At 30.9% G+C, this 21,747-nt stretch overlaps 1 protein-coding gene across 1 annotated transcript; it reads right to left on the bottom strand.

Moving 5' to 3' along the window:
- Positions 1 to 9,065: 9,065 nt before the first annotated feature.
- Positions 9,066 to 11,376, bottom strand: LOC112499652 (scarecrow-like protein 6). The gene has a single exon (XM_025102964.1). It carries the CDS (start codon positions 11,374 to 11,376, stop codon positions 9,187 to 9,189), a length of 2,190 nt encoding a protein of 729 aa, XP_024958732.1. The 3' UTR covers positions 9,066 to 9,186.
- Between the last annotated feature and the right edge of the window lie 10,371 nt (positions 11,377 to 21,747).

Genomic DNA, 21,747 nt, shown 5'->3' with positions numbered 1-21,747 from the left:
AAAATATTGATATATAAGACTTAATAATAAATATATATATATATATATATATATATATATAATATTAAAAGAACAACCAATAATGATAAGTTAGATTCATATATCAAAAGTAATGTTGATTTTTATTAATTTAATATATAAATGTGATCATCGACTCATTTAGCTAATTTCAATAAATTTTTAAAAAATTTATCGTCATCGCGCGATGTCAAACACTAGTGTATGTTAAACTTTAACCACAAAAGGTTACAAAATCATGAGAACCAATCTCAACGTTTTGTTTACAATGATTTTTTTTTTCCAAGACTAGTATTTAATGTATTGTGAAATTTTTTAACGTGTAATTTTCATTTCACAATGTGAACCAAAAACAAGTTTCACATGTTTTTTTTTTTCTTCATAATATGAATACAAACATATGTGAAACAATACATTATATCATATAAAAAATATATTGATGTTGGTTTTCACGGGTTCATAATCATATTTTTGTGATTGTGATTTAATCTATATGTTTATGTATGTATATATGGCATGTGTTTGTTCATTTAATTGAAATTTATGATGAATAAAAAATAATTTGACAATAGTATTAAGATAAAAATTGTAGATACATACACCACATTTTACATATTTTTTATGTCACTTAGATAAACTATTTATATAAAAGTAACATGAATCAAATTCATAAAAAGGTAATATTGGTCTTTTAATACACACACAGATACAGATATACACAGATACAGACACAGACACATACATACACACACATACATGCATACACATACACATATGCATACATGCGCGTGCACACACACGTATACATACACAATTTAATTGTAACATACAAATGATTATGATATATTATAATGTATAGATTTATTTATATTAAAAATGATTAACTTTTAGTTTTTATGGTCAATTTATGAGGGGAAATAAAGAAACTCTTATATTATATGGAAAATAATACACATATGAATTTCAAAAAATATTGTCATATTTCTTATATCTTATAATATTTAATTATTTATATCTTATAATAAAGAACACAACTTGGTCTTGATTAGTTATGGTCTAAATCCCTTCATCTTTAGAGGCTTGTGGATCACAAAAGTTGCAACCTATTCATTATAATTGTAAATATATTCATATTTTAATATGTCTTATAATTTAGTAACCTTTTTAAGGATTTTTTTTTTCATTTTTTGTACTCAGAAAATATATAATGATACATATGAAATCCAAATAACAAGTATTGGACCTTCAACCCTAATTTATGTTTTGTTATTCTATGTCCCTGTCAATTTTATTCTATGGTTATCACAAATTATTGGGTCTCATTTGATTGTGCACATATATGTGTGTGTGTGTGGAGGAAGAATCATGTGATAAGTTAAATATTTTGCAAGAAGGTGAAAAGTTTCAATATCATATTTGAGCATATTTTTTGGGTGTATTTAATCATATATATCATTAAACATGCCCAAAGAAGTTTTAATCATATATGATATTGAAATTTCTCGTATTCTCGTAAAATATTTAGCATCTCATTTGAACCTTCCCCTATATATATATATATATATATATATATATATATATATATATAAGTATCAAATTAAAAATAATATAATACTCATTTTTTAAATATAACTTGTTTCATCAAAAAATAAGTATATTTAAGATGATTAATTTTTTTTAAATGAGGTAAATTTGTAAAGTTCTCAAAACTTCATCCGTTCCTTCTAGAAAATAACTAAATGTTACTCGCACAATGCAACAAGATATATCTTTATTTTAATATGTTATTTTATTCTTTATCTCAGTTGATGTTATAATATGATCTTATGTGATTCTGAGAAAGTGATGATGTTTTTATTTTTGAATAAAATATAAGTTTGAAGATATCATAAAATTTTGACAAAAATATATCGATATTAGTATCAAATTAACTATTTAAAATTCCTCATTTTCTTGTGTAATCTTTTAATTCAATTTTTTTATAATTTAATTTAGGTACAATAACGAAATAATTTATATTTAGTTTAATAATATAATTTTCTTATAAAGATAATAATTATTTATTTTGTTAGAACTCGATAATTATTCTAATTATATTTTAGTTAATATGAGATGTTTATTCTCTATTTGATTATGTTTATCCGCAGTTAGTTATACGAATTCAAAGCTTCAATAAGTTGTATTTATGTATAATTACTTGTAATCTTGTATTTTAAGTAATATGCATTAATATATAGTACTTTGTGCATAACAAAAATATATCGATATTCGTATTAAAATAACTATTTAATATTCCTCATTTTTTGTGTAATCTTTTAATTCAATTTTTTATTATAATTTAATTTAGATACAATAATGAAGTAATTTATATTTGGTTTAATAATATAATTTTCTTATAAAGGTAATAATTAATTATTTTGTTAGAACTCGATAATTATCCTAATTATATTTTAGATTTTTTATATTTTAAAATAAAATGTTTATCCTCTATTTGATTATGATTATCCACAATTAGTTATACGAACTCAAATATCGAAATTTAATAAGTTGTAATTTTGCATAATTTACTTATAATCTTGAATTTTAAGTAAACATTGGTTTTATGTGGTTTTGAGAAAGTGATAATGTTTTTATTTTTGAATAAAATATAAATTTAAAAATATCATAAATTTTTGAAAAAAAAAATATCGATATCAATATTAAATTAATCTAATTAAAAGTTTTTGTGTTTTGGTATAATTTCCTTAATTAATTTTTTTAATTATAATTTAATTTAGGTTTAGTAAGAAAGTAATTTAATTTAAGTTTAATAATATAATTTTTTATAAAGATAATAACTAAGTATTCTGTTAGTTATCAATGATTATCCTAATTATATTTTAGATTTTTTATATTTAAAATAAAATGTTTATCCAATATTTAATTATGTTTATCTGCAGTTAGTTAGACGAATTTTAGTATGAAGCTTTAACAAGTTGTACTTATGCATAATTTACTTGTAATCTTAAATTTTAAGTAATATGTATCAATAAACAGTACTTCGTGCATAAAAAATCGTTTTTAAGAGTTTTTGTCAAATGCTTTATAATATAGTATAGATGTAGAGTAAATTGCATGAAAAAATAACATACTTTAACTTGATTTCTATTATTGGATAACGTACTTTCAGAACTTCTATTTTAATACATAAGATTTTAAATATTTAAGTACCTGTGTTTCTAGAAACATGCAAACTCTTATGCTTATTATCTAAAAATGGAAAGAAAAAAAAGGTTATTAATAATTTTTATGTAATATAACAATATATTTGCATAAATGGGTGATTTTCTTCAGAGCTTGTAAAAAAAAGTTTGATACTTTTTATGCTTTGGATACTCTCTCCATCCTCAAATTCCTTTGTGTTTGGGGAAATTGTTTTTTCCTTTATTGCTTATTATTCTATGTCTTTTATTTTCAAGAAAACACATAAAATATTGGTTTAGATGAAGGGGGACTTTACATTTCAATATATATTTTTTCTAATTTTAAATATGATATCCTTTTTGTTTAAGAGAAAAATAACCGAAAATCCACTGAAACGATATTAATGATGATGTTATTATTTATGTTCATGATTGAAAATGTTGTTTGGTGAGTCTTGAAGAAGACCCTTTATTTACATGACACCGACAGATGTGTTAGATACATGAAAAGAGAGACTTAATAGATAACATGATAAGAGAATCCGAAAATGGTCCAACAACAATAAAATGATTACAAGTGCATAAAGCATAGTGTCAATCAATTCAAACTAGAATTAGGGTTTCGTATCTACCACATACAAGAAACATCTAAACCGTTTTTAATTAAGAAGCCCATTAAGCTGTTCCATACCTTCAAGTTAGTTTAAAGCCGTCCTTGATGTTTCTTTGAGAAAATGACTCTTCACTATTGCTTTTCTAAAAGCTCGTTATGAAGGATGAAAAATTCCCTTTGTTTTGGACCTTATGTAGTGTTTGTATTGACTACTTTCTTTCTCAATCATGGTTTTGGATCCACCTCATTTCAACTTTGGCCAATTACTTTGGTTCTTATTCTTACTTTCATGCCAAAAGTTGCATTGTTTTTAGTAGAAACTTGAGATTCGATATCATAAATCACTAAAGTGTTAAATATATGGAGCAAGAGATGGATCACACAAAGTGGTAGACATTTTGGGGGTATCCAACTTAACGTCAAAACCCTAATATAATTGTTTTTCTGAAAGTTAATACAGATCTACTAAGATGACAAGATTCAACAAGTTAGATACCAACATGTTTATAATAATGGAGCACTCAAAGTGGTATGGTGTTTCAGGGTATAGCTAAAATGATCGTGAAAACCCTAATACGAATGTGTTGTTTTGTTGACTAACGTATATCTAATAACATACCAAGATTCAACATACATAAGTACCAACATGTTAACATTTGGAGCAACATATGCAAAGTGGTATGCGGCTTTATGGATGTCCAAATTAACACAAAAACACAAATACGAATACATATGTTATCTTTAGTTTGCAAGTTAACAAAGACCTACCAAAGAGAAAATATTCAACATCCTTGGATACCAACATATTACCATTTGAAAGCTAGAGATGGGAAGTGATACATTTTGTGTTGGAAAGCGATACATGATCTTTCTTAATTGTTAACACACATCTACCATAATCACATGCAAGATTCAGCATGGTTAGGTTTAGGTACCAACATATAATAGGGGGGTAGGGGTTCCTAATTCACATCTTGATATATGCATAGGGTTATGGGGTTTTAGGGCAATTTTTCAAAAGAAAGTGATGATCTTGAAAGAGTAAGTCTCCACAACTTGGGAAAGCTTAATGGGACCATGTCTTGAGAACCCATCTTAGGTATGGAGATTGGAATCTCATAAGACAATAAATTACATCTAATATATATATATATATATATATATATATATATATATATATATGTTTTGATTGTAGAACATATACAAGAAAGCATGACAAAATGGGGTTGAAATTACCAAAAGATCCACAAGAAAGGAGAATCTTGATCATTGTCAAAATAAAATGTCTAAAGTACAACCACAAATCATGACACCATTCAAACACATTTTATCAACCATGAATGGATCTTTGTAGGGTTTAGTGATAATGAATTGTGTTTTTAGAACAAATACTGATTTTCTTTGTGTTGGATTATAAAATAAATGTGAAATTTTCTATTTCTTGAAATATCTTATCACTCATTTCCTTATCGATTTAATGTAAAGTTTTAATGACGTTGGTATTTATTTAAATGATTTTATCGGTAGACCGCGTTGAAATTTAAATCAATTTAGATATGTGGTTTAAGGGGCACATTATTTATCAAATATTTAATTTATTTGAAAACAATTTGAATATCGTAGGTTGAATTTGTGAATTTTCGTTTAAAAAAGGGTTGCTCTTTATTAAAGTAAAGGTATATTCTTCTAACGATCATCAAAACTAAAGCAGTATTGTATTAAAAATTGTATCTTGAACGAATTTCAGCTACAAAAAGGTACTGATACTGGTGTAAAATACAACTTTCATCAAAGAATATACATATCGGTTTTAACTTGATTATGCAAAATCCTACCTATAAATACTTACTTGTAGCATTAAAGACCAAGGAAATCGCATTAGATGGCAGGGTTATTTAGAATATGACTTTAAATGAGTTTTTAATTAAATTGTTATATACTTATGATAAGGTTATGGATTTAATTAAAATCTCATTTATGGTTATATACATGAAATTCTCATCTCTAGCATGTGTCTGTCATATGTGAAACTTCATTAACTTAATGAAAATAAATTTAAACATGAGAATTGAAATGTTATTTTAAATGAATCTCAACTAATTAAAAAATCTCAAACACAATAAACCTCGTTGTAAAAATGAAAATGAGAATAAAAATAAAAATGATAGTGAATGAATTTTCATTCCCCCAGTTTAACCAAAAATGAAATTTTGGATTTTTGAAATAAAGAGCCCATTATATTATAGAAAACCAAACAGTTTTTTTTATTTTTATTGATTACTGTTTAATACCTCTAAATAAACACCCATTTACTTTTCATATTCATCTAAAGAAACGATATTAATAAGTTGTATAGCATCAAAAAAAGCATGCGAAGGAACACAATTTATAAGGACTGGGAAAGAGAATTAGTAAAAGGGTGAGGACCAGATTGCAATTTTGAGGGACCAGGATTACGTGCATCGGGGTTTGGCAAAAGTGAGCCACGTCAGCCATCCGTGAGCAGTCGGCTGCCGTTGATGATGTATTTTAAATCAGCCGTCTGTGCCTGCATTGTCGACTCACTTTTGGGATGACAATCCACATCATTACCGTACACGTGGTCGGATCGGATGATGGGGACCACTCTTCTCTATTGTTTCTAGTGGGACCCATCTGCTCCATAAGTTGTCTCTTCGGTATGTTGTGCAATTGTAATGCCCCCTCTCGGTGAAAACCATCGATCGTCTTTCAAATATATATATATACTATACGAAAGAATCATGTGAGAAGAAGAGTTAAGCTGATAAACGTAAGAAATGATCTGAACCTTTGATCATATTTAATCTCAAACTCATTCATGAATCGTGCTTGATACGATAATTGATCAGGTCCATCTCATCATAATGTGCATCCAAAGGTGAAGATCTCATCTTACGCTTCTCATCTTAACTCTCATTTTTATCGGAACACAATCCTCATCTATACACACACACACACAAAAGGATCGTGTGAGAATAAGTTAAAGTGAGAAGTGTGAGAAAAGGTTTGAACATTTAATTACTTTTAATCCTAAAACAACACATGAATAACGTTTTAAAAGAAAATTGAATAACTTTATCTCATTAGTGATGATCTAGTGATTCTCTTCAATAATAATTGTTCCAATGGTGGAGATCCCTTCTTACTCTTCTCACCATAATTATCATAGTCACCGGAACCTAACCCTATAAGAGGGTTGGTTTTGTCAACAAATGTGAGAAGGAAACCTTCATATGTATGAATCTACATTCTACTACTTTTATTTACATTTTTATATCAGCATGACCGAAAGTTTAACAAATTCATGCATGTGAAAGTGATTAAAATGTATGTAAAAGTTTGTGAAACTGACTTAAAAGTGAAAATAAATTTGAAAATAAAGGTAGATGAATATAGTTGAATCTAATTGAAGGTAAATGAATGTAATTAAAGTAACCGAAAGCAGTTCGAAAAAATCAAGTTAGATTAAAAAGCCAACTCATCCAAAGGCTCAGAAACGTTTTCACAGTTCTCACCATAACTTTTATTTTCACATAATCTCCCGTCAGATATAAAAAGGGTCAATTTAAAAAAGAAAGCTAAATATTATAAGAAAATAGGAATAATGGGTTAAAAAACGTTCTTTTGTGAATTAATTGAAAAAAAAATCCAAAATATATATTCGAATATTAATATGTAAAATAACGTTACAAATTATTCATTTTTATTCACGTATACATATTCGAATGAACTTCTTAAATAATTTACTCATTAAACTCTTTTTTTTACCTTCTCACGAGATTTAATTTTCTTATTTGATATATATATATATATATACACACACAAGTGTGAGATTGGGGCGAACCAAATAATGACGAAAAACAAATAAAATAATATATTAAAATAGATGTCAAATAAAAGATAATGAAATAACTGTTTTTTGTTGTGATTTGTTTCGTTCCAATTTTCTTAAGATTTCGACAATTTTTATTAAAAAAAAATTAGGATATATAATATAAAACAGCAAATAAAACACCATCCACAATAATGCATTCATGTACTAACGTCGTTGTCGTCGTCATCATCATCAACCCTAAAATGGATGGTTCCTTTTGTTTGTTTACCTAGAAAGCAAAATCAGGCCGTCTCTAGGGGAGGCCTTGACAGGCGTTTGTCTAGTGCCCAAAAATATATGGTAGTAGTTTAAAAGAATTAATAAATCACAGAAACCTAAATAATTGTAGCATATAATAAAAAGTAAAAATAATAGTAGATAATAAATGCCCAAAAATATATTAATTAATCACATTAGAGAAGAAAATTAAAAAAAAAACAATTGATCATTCGTTATATGTTATTGTTTATTGTCTCTCTAATTTTCTTTATCTCCTACCAAGGTCCAATGTTATTGTCTATTACTATATTTATATGTTTGACTGTTTTTGTGATTCAACAATTCAACGTTAAGCTCAGATGCTTGATATTATATACTTCTATTGTCTATTGACTATTGCTATTTGGTTGAGTTGTTTTCATTGCTTTTGTTGACTATTGCTGTATATTTTTGCTTCTACGAAAGATATTGTATTATTGTTTGATGATTAATCTATTATTCTTATTGTTTATGAGGTGTTTCATGGTTTTGTGATTAATCCATAAATTTTCTCTACTAAATATATTAACTAATGTATTTTATATATGTCGTGTTCCATAAACTTTTAATCTTTACATCGTATTTTAATTGGCAAAAAAAGAAGGAAAAGAAAATTCAAACGTTATCATCAATTGTTTGACTTATACATCTTTTATTGGGATTTCACTACACATCACAAGATTCTATTTAAATGCATAAACAACCGATCATGCATTGAGTTTGCACATTATGTCTCATTTATTATTTACTCTTGGTGGATCTCAACGACTTGTCTAAAAAACTTGATAATATTCTCTATTACTTCTTCCACACACCAAGTTATTTTTTTGTATCAAAATAACACATATTTCTTGTTATGAATTAAAAAAATTCTTTATAAAAATTTATCAACCATAGTTTCTATATTCTAGCTTACTTATTACCTAATATAAAGTGCATAAATTTAAGTACTCTCTTATCTATAATAAAGAAAAATAAGATTTCTTTCCTCAATAAATTATTAGCAGTTTTTGTATTCAATTTTTTTATCAATGAATATTGATTTTTTCCATACTTATCGAGGGTCCTAATTTTACGTTCGTTCAGGACCTATAAAGTGTCAAAAACGAACCTGAGCATAATTAAACATTACAATGAGGTAAAATGACCAAAAAAGGACTCAAACAAAGAGTTATACCACAATCCATCTTCATGAGTACCTTCAAAGACTTGGTTTTTTTTCAGCATCTCCAAGCCGAAGCCGAAACGAGCTCCCGACGCTGCCAGCAAAGCACGAGCGACGACTGTCTCCTCTCGATGTGAAATCCCCGAACCGGGGTCCGCTTGATCATGCACACGGCTTGGCTTTCCGTAAAGTTGCTGAAAGTTAATGGAGAAAACCCCGACGATAAAAACTGGGCCCGCCAATGCTGAGTCTTTTCCGGGTAAGAATACCGGCCCGTTATGCTTTTCTCGATGCTCGGTTGGATCAAGAACCGTTCGATCTTCTGTAACACATTGAGGTTCATGTTCACGGCATCAAGAGACTCGAGTAGGTTCGAATAGGATTGAAGGGCGTGGATTAGATGGTTCGGAAAGGGTAAATCCGTCCTTTCAGATCCTCTATCGACCGAAACAACAATCTTGGGAGCAAGATCCTTGACGAATCGAAGAACCAACGGAAGCAGGATTTGGTAATTCGAAAATGCGCTGGTGGGTAGATTCACAGCAATGGCTTCGTTATCAGATACATGAAAGGGTAAAGACCAAGAAGCCGAAGCAAGAACATCGATGTTGACTATCTCAAAGTCAAACCCGACATTGATTTCGTTTGCGAAATTGACCAAATTCTCCCTGGTTAGGCTGAGTTCGAGGTGATCATGGGTCGTGGGCGATGCAAAAGCTGTGATTTTTATTGAGACGCCATTGGTGTTGGTTCGAAGAGCAAGCTCTTGCATAAGAGAAGCCCATTGATCACCATAGCCAAGGTCAAAGTCAATGATATGAACCTGGTCATACCCATCCAAGATTTCGAGTAATGCTTGATTACAAGTGAAATTAGCGAACTGAACGAAGGGAGATATCTCGGAGAACGACTTGTAAGCACCAATTTTGAAGATCAAACTAAATGGAGAACCAATTGGAGTGATTTGTGGATTCATATTGTTGACTAATGAATGAACTAATAGCTGAAGAGCTTCCTTGAAATAAAAAGCAGCCCTATCGAAAGGCTTACCGATTGGAGAAAGCTGATGATTGAGCCGCGCCAATATCCCTTGCGCGAGTATCGGATTGTTCCCAGATTGAATCATGTCAGCAGCTTTGAAGAGCTGGTCGATGATTGATTGCTGTTGCTGTTGGCCGAGTTCATCAATGGCGGACATTTTCTTGATTGATGAAGGTTTCTGTTGAAGCAATTGAAGCGGGTTTTGGGGATTTGGAGGTGAATCGAGAAAAGGGGTTTTGGGGATTTGGAAATTCGATTGTATGATTCCTGGGTTGTGTCTTTTGGGTTGTGGTGGCATTAAGAGTTGCTGTTCTAATGGCAGAAAAAAGGTCGGATTTTGTGGAGATTGAGATTGGTTTTGGTTGATTACCGATTGAGGATTGAAGATTTGAGGTTTTACGTCAAATGGGTGGATTTGTGATGGATTCAGTTGCGAAAAAATCGGGTTTTGAAGGTCTGAGAGCTTGTGGTTATGGTGGTGGTCGCCGAACATCTCCGCCTGCGACGGTGGCGGCGGTGGAGGGTTCGAAGAGAAACCAGTTTTTTCTTTTACTTGATAGAAATTCCCAATCTGACCAATTGGGTTGCCTGGATCAAACCCTGCATAACCTTGATCCACAAAACCAAACCCGCCGTTGTGTTCTTCGTCCGCCGTACCGCCGCCGTGTAGCATTTTGTTTAAACCCATCGATGGGTCTTCAACATCCCCCATGATCCACCGGAGAATAGACTGTTCTTGGCCAGATTCCGACAGCACGCTCTCCCAATCCTCCATTTCACTGCATTTCTGGTCGCCACAACCGCCGCCGGCAGTGATGTCTAGAGACTGTTTCGGTAACAGAAGAGGTTGATGGGTCCCAAAAACTCCCACATTAGAGCTGCTGGTTTCTTGATTCTCCGGCGGTGGCCATTTTAAAGATGGATTACCGGAAACCGCCACTAACCCGACTGTTTCTCCACCACCGCCGCCGCCGCCGCCGCCCAAAGAAGAAGACAGGGTTGAAGTGGAAGTCGGAGGGCTTGGACTACTGTTGATATTATCCAGCACAGATTTTGGTTCTATGTATTTTCTCTTCTTGTTTCCCAAATCCTCAAAACGTTCAACTTTATTTGCGCAAGGTACAACAAGCTCCGCCGTCGCCGGCTGCCGTAACGCCACCGCCCCCTTCCTCTCAAATTCAAAGGGTAAGGGCATCCCCTTCATCTAAAAAAAACAACCAACCACCGTCTTCCGGCCACCGCAATCTACCGCCGGAGCTTTCAAGAAGAACAAAACCCCTTTGAAATTTTCTGAAATCAAAAACAGATTTTGGAAACAAGAATTCCTAAAAACACGATAAATGCATGCCGAAATCAAAACCCATTTCAGCAAATTCAAAAAGAAAAAATTTGGTTGATTTTTTCTTGACGATTTATGTTCTTCTGCTTTGCTTTCTCTCTGTGATTATAAACTGTGTTCCTTCTATTTTCTGCCATGGATGCATGCAACATAAAAAAGTGGTAAAGTTACCCCTCAACACCCCCGGGACCCCCTCAACCCCCCTTACTCCCTTGATTTTTTGGAGTGAAATTACCAAATGGTCCTTGCACTATATGTCGATGCTCGATTTTTGTTCATTGACTTTTAATTTTCTACTATTTGGTCCTTGAAAAATTACTTGACGTTTTCGTTAACAAGCGATGTATCAGATGACCAATGAATAAATCGTCAATCGAGTTATCAGACAAGGATAATGATTTACCCCGACCCGGTAGAGAACTCGGCTCGCCCGACCCAAACAGGGTCGGGGGATTCTCCGCTAAAACAAGTCTCGGGGCCGAGGGTTGGGGTCGGGGATCCTCAATAGACTCAAATTAATAGATATATTCTTCATGGGGTTTAATCGAGGACGGGATGTTAATCCCCATACTCGCCAGGGACCGGGGCAGGGGCCGGGGCCGGGGGCTGTTACTAAAAACCAGGCTAAATTCGTCTCATCCCCGTCTCGTTGCCATGCCTATTATCAGAGTATGTTTAAGTGATTTGATAAAATGGAGAAAATTAAGTATTAGGGGTTTAGGCTAAATTTTTTTTATTCAAAATAGAATTTCGAAACTTTCTGTAAGATGAAAAAAATAAAAAAGAGATAATAAAAATTTCCATATTTGAATAAATTTCTTAAAATTAAATGTTTAAAAGAGTGAAAGAAATGTTTTTTTATTATTATTCCCAATAATAAAATTAAATATATTATCATATAATGTAAAAAAAATAGAACTTTATTATGATTATAAATTTATATAATATCATAGTAATATAATTAATATTAAAAAAAATTAAAATGATAAAAAGTTATAGACCATGCTATACTATATTATTGAGCATCTCACAAAAACTTTTAAAAACTATTTTTTATGTATTAAGTACTGTTTATTGATGTATATTATTTAAAGTTCAATATTACATCTAAATTGTGCGTATGTACAATTTATTAAAGCTCCGTGTTTTAATTTGTGTAAACAACTGCAGATAAACATAATCAAATATTGGATAGATATTTCATTTTAAATATAAATAATCTAAAATATATTTAAAATAACTATTGAATCTAACAAAATGTTAATTATTATCTTTATAAAAAAATTATATTATCAAACCAAAATTAAATGACTTCATTATTAAATTATAATAAAAAATTAAAGCAATTACAAAAAAAACAAAAAATTTAAATATTTAATTTGATACTAAAATTGATGCATTTTTTTGCAAAATTTTATAATATTTTTAAATTTATATTTTATTTAAAAAATAAAAACATTATCGTTTTTATTATAATTTAACATAGATTTAATAATGAAGTCACTTATTTTTTTGTTTAATAAATTTTTTTTATTAAGATATTAATTAGTATTTTTTGAGGATTTAATGATTATTTTAAATATATTTTATATTTTTTATATTTAAGATGAGATATATATATTTAATATTTGATTATGTTTATCTATAATCAGTTACACGAATTCAAACGTGGAGTTTTAATAAGTTAATCATACGTACAATTTACTTGTAATTTTGAATTTTAAGTAATATACATTAATAAACAGTACTTAATGTATAAAAAATAGTTTTTAAGATTTTTTTTCAAATGCCTTATAATATAGTACAGATAAATGAATTGAATTAAAGCAATTACAAAACAAAAACTTTTAAATATTTAATTTGATATTAGAATTGAACATTTTGTTTTCAAACTTTTATTATACTTCAAATTTATATTTTATTCAAAAAATAAAAACATTATCGTTTTTTCAGTATCACATAAAATCATATTATAACATCGATAGAAACAAAATAAAATGAAACACTAAAATCAAGATGTATCTCGTTGTATTGTGCGAATACAATTTTAGTTAATTTTTAATTAAAATGTAATAACATGACCTATTTTATTAAAAATAATGAAATATAACATTTTGTGATACACGTGGTTTGAAGAGATTGGTTCTTAGATTCTGGTTAAAATCTTCTCCCAAAAAGGTGAACCGACTGAAAACTGACACTCCATCAAAGTTACGGGTTTACCCTGAATTTATTTCAATCTGTAGCTGACAGAAAAGGAAATAAGTAGCTTCTACAAGGGTAATTCGGTAAACTCACTTTGTGTCCTGGCTTTGGCAATGTAGGGACTTGAAACATTCGAAATGTATTTGACGGATGAGATTGCTTTTCGAGATTCAGATGTGTGGCTGTGATCTCTATTTTGTTTTTTTTTAATTATTAACCCCTAAAGTTGCTTTATTTCAAAATTTGACACTAAACAATTTCCATATTTTGAAATGCTTTCTTTATTAACAAAAAGTTGGATAAAGAATTATTTCTAATTTTTATTTTATCTGAAAAATCGTCTGAACCACAAGGGTGGTGTCTGATTGGTTTGAGTTTGGCTCTAAAGGTGAAAAGTACCAGTAAGTCTCAGATTCAAATCCAAGGAGGAATAAAAATCCCCTTGTGGCCACGAAGGTTCAAATGCGGTGACTCCGGGCTATCTGCAAAGCAGGTGGTCGCCCTATGGTTCAAAGTCCTACAAAGTCGTTCGATGTCTTTTAGCCGAATTCCACTTTTTTGAATGACTTTTTAGTTGATTTCGAGGGATTTCTCATGTTTTTGGTTTATTTCGAGAGATTTTTTCGGTTTTCTAATTGATTCAAGAGATTTTACCCTTTTTTGGTTGATGTTTGTTATGTTTTTTTAATATCTTGGAGTACCCCTCAAAATTCATTGATTTTATGTGGGAACATAATTTTGATTAGTTTATTAATGACTATTATAGGGACTATTTGGTCATTTTGACGTTGAAACAGACATGATTGTGCTTCAATAGTTTTCTTTATCGTGAGATTGTTTATGAAACATGTGATTTACCTATTTCAGTACAGTCGTGGAGCCAGTATGATGAACACAATTCAGAAAATAGGGTCATAACTTCTTACAGAATTTTTACCTATAAAGTATGAGTAAGTTAAATATGAATTTCAAGCATTTATTATTATGATGTGGATATCATCATCTTTATCGTACAAACATGATGAGTAAATAATTGAAATTTCAGCATCATGTCAACTCATTTGCAATGTTTTTTTGTTGCATATGTGTATGTGGCCCATTGCAACATCAAATGAAACAAGTAGACAAAATCATGTTTTTTAAAGTGTTGTGGATTTTAATAAAAGGGATTTTATTTGTGGGATCAACTGGTTTTAAGTATTGTCATTTTCTTATAATGTAAATTCAGATGATCACAAAAAGAAACAAATGACATTATTGGAAAAAAAACAGGTTTTTAATATTTGAATGATCAGATCTAATAGTACTTCAATTGTTTATATTATATGTATGAACAGGAATATATCGTACAAGAATTGTGTCATGATGTTGAAAATAGTGATCATGTTCAATATGAAACTTAAATTTACGACCCTTTTGGCTCCTAATATGCACCGGAATGCTACCAAAAGTAGTTGGGAACTGTGCAAAATTTTATGCCTTTTTGCAGTTATTTTTTAAGAAAGATAGATATCGGGTTTTTACTAGGGTATTTTTTGTTGACAAAAAGGGATGATAAAATGTTCTTTTCTCACTTCTTAAGGCATCTCGGTTACCTCAAACATGTCCAAACTTTACAAAAAGAAACTGATATTTTTTACAGACTTACAGTCTTTATTATGTGATTTATGAGTACACTTTACAAAATGAGGTTATAACTTAACCTTTTCCCAAAGAATGTCATATCTGAGAAAGGCATTTTCGTTGCATGAATAGTTAGATATTATTGTTTGTGGCTTTCAAATTTTCTATATTAAGGGTCGAGCCACTGTCTAAGTTTCCACTCAAATTGTTGGCTTAACGTCAACAATCTAGAGGTGACCCTCATAACCAGGGCCGTCCCAATCTTTTTGGAGGCCCTGTTACACTATTATAAAAAATATATGTAGATTGGCCAACAAAACGAATTAAAGTTAAATACGAAAGTTCATATTATATTTAAAGTCTTACGAATAAAAACAAAAGACAAAGTAACAATGTAACATGTAAACTTCACTTGAATAAAATCATTCTTTTAACATTCTTGGAAACAAAATCTTCAATAAGCTCTTCATAATCAACTTTCTCCAAAAAGTCATTTTCAAGTGCTATCATTGCAAGTCCGTTAAGCCTTTCTTGTGTCATTGTGGAGCGCATATAAGACTTCAACAGCTTCAACTTTGAAAAACTTCTTTCTGCAGATGCAACCGTTACAGGAATAGTCAACAAAACTCTATAAGCAATAATCGCATTAGGGAAGCATTCAACATGTTTCAAATACTTTAAAATATCAAGAGGTCCCATHTTTTGTGTGGGTAAAAGATCTTGAAGTATCTTCAGTTCAACATATAAGTCATTTCCATCTATATCAGATTGGTCTTGTTTCTTCAGTGCATTTTCAAAATTAGTACAAGAAGACTTTAAACATGTATCATCCAAAGAACGCAACTTATCAGATGTAAACAAAAACCCAAACACACTTTCATATTCTTGGTATTGTTCGAATCTCCTACTTAGTGAAGCAATTGCATGATCAACGACACATAAGAAATAATTAACTCTAAATGACTCCTCCGTTGATTGTGAATTCATTTCAGATGCATCACGCGGATTTTCATCAAAATGCTTTTTTCTTCGAATCTCACGTCTTTGAGGAAACAACGGGTCAATATTCAATTTAGTGGCAATCATTTTTGCTGATTCTATAGCATCTAAAAATCCTGTTTCTCTATATCCCTTAAAATAAGAAATCAGCCCCTTAACTTGATCAATAGCAACATCAATTAACATATTTTCTGACTGTAAATGTTTACTAATCAAATTTACGGCATACAATATTTCATACCAAACCACCATTGACACTAGAAACTCAAAATCACCAAGCTCATTGTATGCTAAAGATTTTGCTTCACTTCTAATTTTTGAGTCATTATCTATTTCAGCCACTTGAAGTAAATCTTCTCTTATCTCTAACACTTGAAATCTTATAGCCTTTACACTATCAATACGACTCTCCAGCGAGTCGTTGACAATGACTTGACGGTCCATCCTTTTACATTATCTTTAAACACTTGCCATCTTTTAGTGGAATTAGCAAATATTGTATAAATACGTTGAATTATTCCAAAAAAAATCTCTAGCTTTACCACAAGTATTGGCTATATCACACAAAGTTAAATTAAGACTATGAGAAGCACAAGAAGTATACAATGCTCTAGGATTTATATCTAGTAGTTTCCTTTGTACTCCTTGATGTTTTCCCTTCATGTTTGAACCATTGTCATAACCTTGTCCTCGCACATCATCTAAATCCAAACCAAGGGATTTTAATTCAGCTACTAGAACATCAAACAAACCTTGGCCCGTGGTATTATCTACTTCCAAAAATCCTAGAAAAGATTYCTYAATGCTAACAATTTTAGAAGAGACATCTACATACCTTAATATCAAGGACATTTGTTCTTGATGACTTATATCGGGAGTGCAATCAAGGATAACAGAAAAATACTTTGCCTCTTTTACTTTATTAATAATTTCACATTTAATTCTACTGGAAAGCAAAGTTATCAACTCATTTTGAATTCTAGGACCAAGATAATGAAAATGTAAATCATCATTTGTAATATGTTGAACATGATCCTGAATAATTGGGTCAAATTCAGCCAACATCTCAATCAAGCCCAAAAAGTTACCATTGCTATTCTCATACAATTTTGCTTTACTTCCACGAAATGCAAGATTATGTTTTGCAAGAAATTTAACAATAGAAACAACTCTTACCAAAACTTTTTTCCAATGATTTTTTTCTTTTTCTATTTGGGTTTGAACAACTTTGTCAATGGTTTGATTCTTTTGAAGTCTTAGCCGCAAATCATACCAAGTTTTCATATTCATTACATGATCTATACTTGTTTCATGCTCCTTAAGTCTAGTGCTAAGGTGTGACCAATCCTCAAATCCATCATTTGTTAACTGACCTTTTATATGTCTTTTTTTAAAGATTTTACAACAAAAACAAAATACCTTATCAAGCTCTACTGAATATACAAGCCAATCTCTATCACATTTCTCCCCATTTGATAAAATTCTAGTATACCATGTGGCAGAAAAACGTTTAGACAATTTATCTTTAGGACCTTTCTGAACAGACAAATCTCTTTTAGGACCCTTAGCAACTAACACATCAATCATTTTAGAATATAATGCATCCCAATTTCTTAGATCAAATATATCAAAATGAACAAAAACATCATCACCATCACCATCAGGACCATCATTAGAAGCATTATTAGCATTTATATCAGGAACATCATTAGACGCATTATTAGCAATAACATCAGGAACATCATTAGAAGTATTATTAATATCAACATTTGTAGCCAAATCCTCATGAGAGTCATTTAGAGTGTCAACTAAATTCACCATGTTAGCATTTTCATTAGCATCAACACAAGCATCATCCAAATTAATATCAATATGTTCATTGTCAAGAGAAGATGAACCTTCTTTCATGACAAATTTATCAAGAGATCCCTTTTGAGATTGAATTATCTCTTCAATTCTTTTTTTTTTTTTTTTTACATTTTTGACATCCAGAATCATGTTTTCTAACCCTAGAAGACATATTGGAAGTGAAATAACTAAAGGAAAAAAGATAAGGAACAAAATAACCTGAGTAAGGATGATAATACTACTGCTGGCTATTGATGCTTGGTCCTCCCAAGTCCCAACTCCCAAGTCCCAAAAGATTTTGATTGCACTACAAGAGATAAACACATGTACATATTAACATATATTCAGAAATAAGAAATAAGAATTTGATCATTTGAACCTAATTCCTAAATAATCTAAAGACTGAAGTTCGGACAATTTTCCCTTTCAATTAATAATGGTATCACATCAGAAATGTACAAAGATGAAGTCAAATATAATGAAGAAAAAGAACTGAATTTGTTTACACAGACAAAGAACTTAGGAGGATATTTTATCTCACCTTTAGGATTTAGGAATTAGGTTAAAATCGATCACCTACGCTCACTTACCAACAGGCAACAGTCCAACCAAGTGACCAAGACCAACACAGATTACAGATGAAATCAGCAAAATACAATCAAGTAATCGACCAAATTGTTGAGATTATGAGATTTAAGAACAGTGAATAGTAATCAGATAACGATTAATTAACAAATCAACCAAACATGTATTTATACTTAACAAAAATAATCTAAAATCTGACTGTTGTTCTAGTTGCCGTTGCATATTTGAAACCGATTCGTTAGCCATTTTGAAGAATTCAACCGTCAATAGCGGATGGGACGGATAGAGAGGAGAGGGGAGATCGTGGCGAGTAGGCGACGAGGGCACATCTGAAATTGAATCCGACAATGACGAATCGAATCCGATGATGAATCGAATCCAGCGTTGAGCGCCCAGTCCAGGTATGAAATCGAATCCGATTATCCGAACAAATCGCCAAATCGATCGTGTCTACAGCCGGCCGAATATTGAATACAGGTATCATAGATGGATGGGCTGTGAAATTTGGTCCCCAATATGTTGGGGGCCCTGTTCTGAATGCCAGACTTAACAGGCCCAAGGACGGCCTTGCTCATAACCTCAACGATGTATTGATGCTTGTCATCTCAACATTGCGTGCCCCTTGCATTTCGTTGATCGACTATCTCCCATGCTTCAATTCGAGTCACAAATTGACAGTGTTTTCAACATTTACCTTTTTTCATTGTCATTGCAAAGCTCAATTCGTGACTCAATCACCGACCAACAATCAGTCAGTCGTTTCATTAGATAAATCACCAGTAATTCTAATTATGTTTCCTATCTCCGTAGGTGAATCTCACCTCTTATATCAGTGGAGACTCATCAACCTCGTCATTGATCACCAAGAAGAGTTATATTCTCTATCTTCTTTCGTCAACGGATTGCAAACTTTCGACTCATTGTTTTTGCTTAGATCTAAGCCATATCATTCCTCATTGGTGCTACTGGCCTTGGTGGTAGGTCGATGCATTCCAACATTTCTCACACCCTTTTTGGTATATTTAACACCAGCTATCCTGCAACTGCCATGAAATAGGTTTTTAGTTTTAATGGCCAAAATACCAAACCAAACGCATTCAGTATGTCTAACTTGGAATTAGGGTCTGAAGCATGCTTGACCTTTATTGTTCTGTTTGCCATTTTTTCAATCATAAGGCGTTTTTGTTCAGTTGACTAAATACTAAAAACATTTCTTTCTTGAGTTTTATTTTCAATTACACTCTTGTTTAATATCAATTATATTAAGTAGTTCTGCTCAGATTCTTCAGGGACAGACTTATGTATATCTGAGCGATTTCCATTGCGCCCGCTCAACTTATTTTTCCAAATAGGGTTTTTTAGGGATGAGAGTTGCATCCGCTAAAGTCTAAGCGGTGTTCTGGGATCTTATAAAAATACAAGAAACATCAACCAAAAAACTGAAAAAGTCTCGAAATCAACCCACAAAGTCTCACGAAAACAACCAAAAAAAGTTAAAAATCCTTCAAAAAAATGAAATTTAGCTAAAAACACATCAAAACGGTTTTACAAGCCTTTGATCTACCTCAAAGTGTTCGCTCGACAAAAATCTTAAAGATCCACCAATTAGATTTCATAATATGAGGTAACTAGGACTATAAACGAACCGAACGAACACGAACGGAGGCTTGTTCATGTTCGTTCGTTTAACTTAACCGAACAAACGAATGAACACGAACGGTAAACGAACGAAAATCTTTGTGTTCGTGTTCGTTCATTTAGAAATCATGTGTTCGTTTATGTTCGTTCGTTAATTAACATGCTAAACGAACAAACAGACTAAACGAACATAAACGAACATAAACGAACGGTTTAAACGAACATAAATAAATATTATTTGAATTCAAAGTAAATAAACAAAATATTACATATTAAATTTAATATATAAACGAATATAAACGAACGAATATAAACGAACGTAAACGAAAAGTAAATGAACGAACGTTCACGAACATAAATGAACAAATGAAACTTTTGTTCATATTCATTCATTTAACTAAACGAACAAAAAAATTTGTTCATATCCGTTCATATATTAAATAAACGAACAAAAAAATGTGTTCATATCCGTTCATTTATTAAATAAACGAACTTTTTGCCGAGCGGTTTACGAACGGTTTGCTAAACGTTTGGTTCATTTACAGTCTAAAGATAACCTTGACGACACTTGACCTTTTGTATTTTGATTCCAGTTTTTACAATTTCAAATTTATCAAACATAACTAAATATTAATATTCATCAAAACCCATTGACATTCCCATACTACCCCTCCATCACTCTCCCACATACAAAAATGTCTAAGGGTTATCTTGGTCAACTTGTAATCATCATCCGTGAAATATTAAATAAATGTAAAATATATTATTTTTTGGTTCATTAGAGACATACAAATGATTAATGTACTGATATTTTAATTATTTTTATTTTTAAATATTATAAATTCCACACTTTTTTAATTGTTTGTTTAATTTAATATGGTGGCCGTCACAATTAATCACATGATAAATCAATAATCCCAAATTTTACGCGTTAGGAAGTTTTTAAATATACATCTGAAATTAATAATTAGAAAAAAAAATACATAAAAAGTAATATTGTCTTTATTAAAAACTAATATCGTATTTTTCTGTAAATAAAATATAAATGGTATATAAATTTTACATATATTTATACAAAATATATTTTTCTTCATCTAATATATTTTTTTATCCGAGATTTCTTTATGAAAAAGACGAATCGAAATTTGAAGAGGGGGAAGGAAAAGGAGCCCTCGACTCGCAACAGATAGATGAGGATTTTTGTTCAATCACACAGTTTGGGTTCTCAGGGGCAGACACTGATAATCACATTGAACTACTCATATGGCTGAGAGCCCTCACACCCAGACACAACGACCGAATTATTAGGGGCGCGCTCTACCCATGAGTCAATAGCTC

This window comes from Cynara cardunculus (genome assembly GCF_001531365.2).
Source record: "Cynara cardunculus var. scolymus isolate 2C chromosome LG 16, CcrdV1, whole genome shotgun sequence".
NCBI lineage: Eukaryota > Viridiplantae > Streptophyta > Magnoliopsida > Asterales > Asteraceae > Cynara > Cynara cardunculus.
Note: the sequence above shows the minus strand (reverse complement) of the source record. Positions and strands in the feature narration are given on the sequence as shown.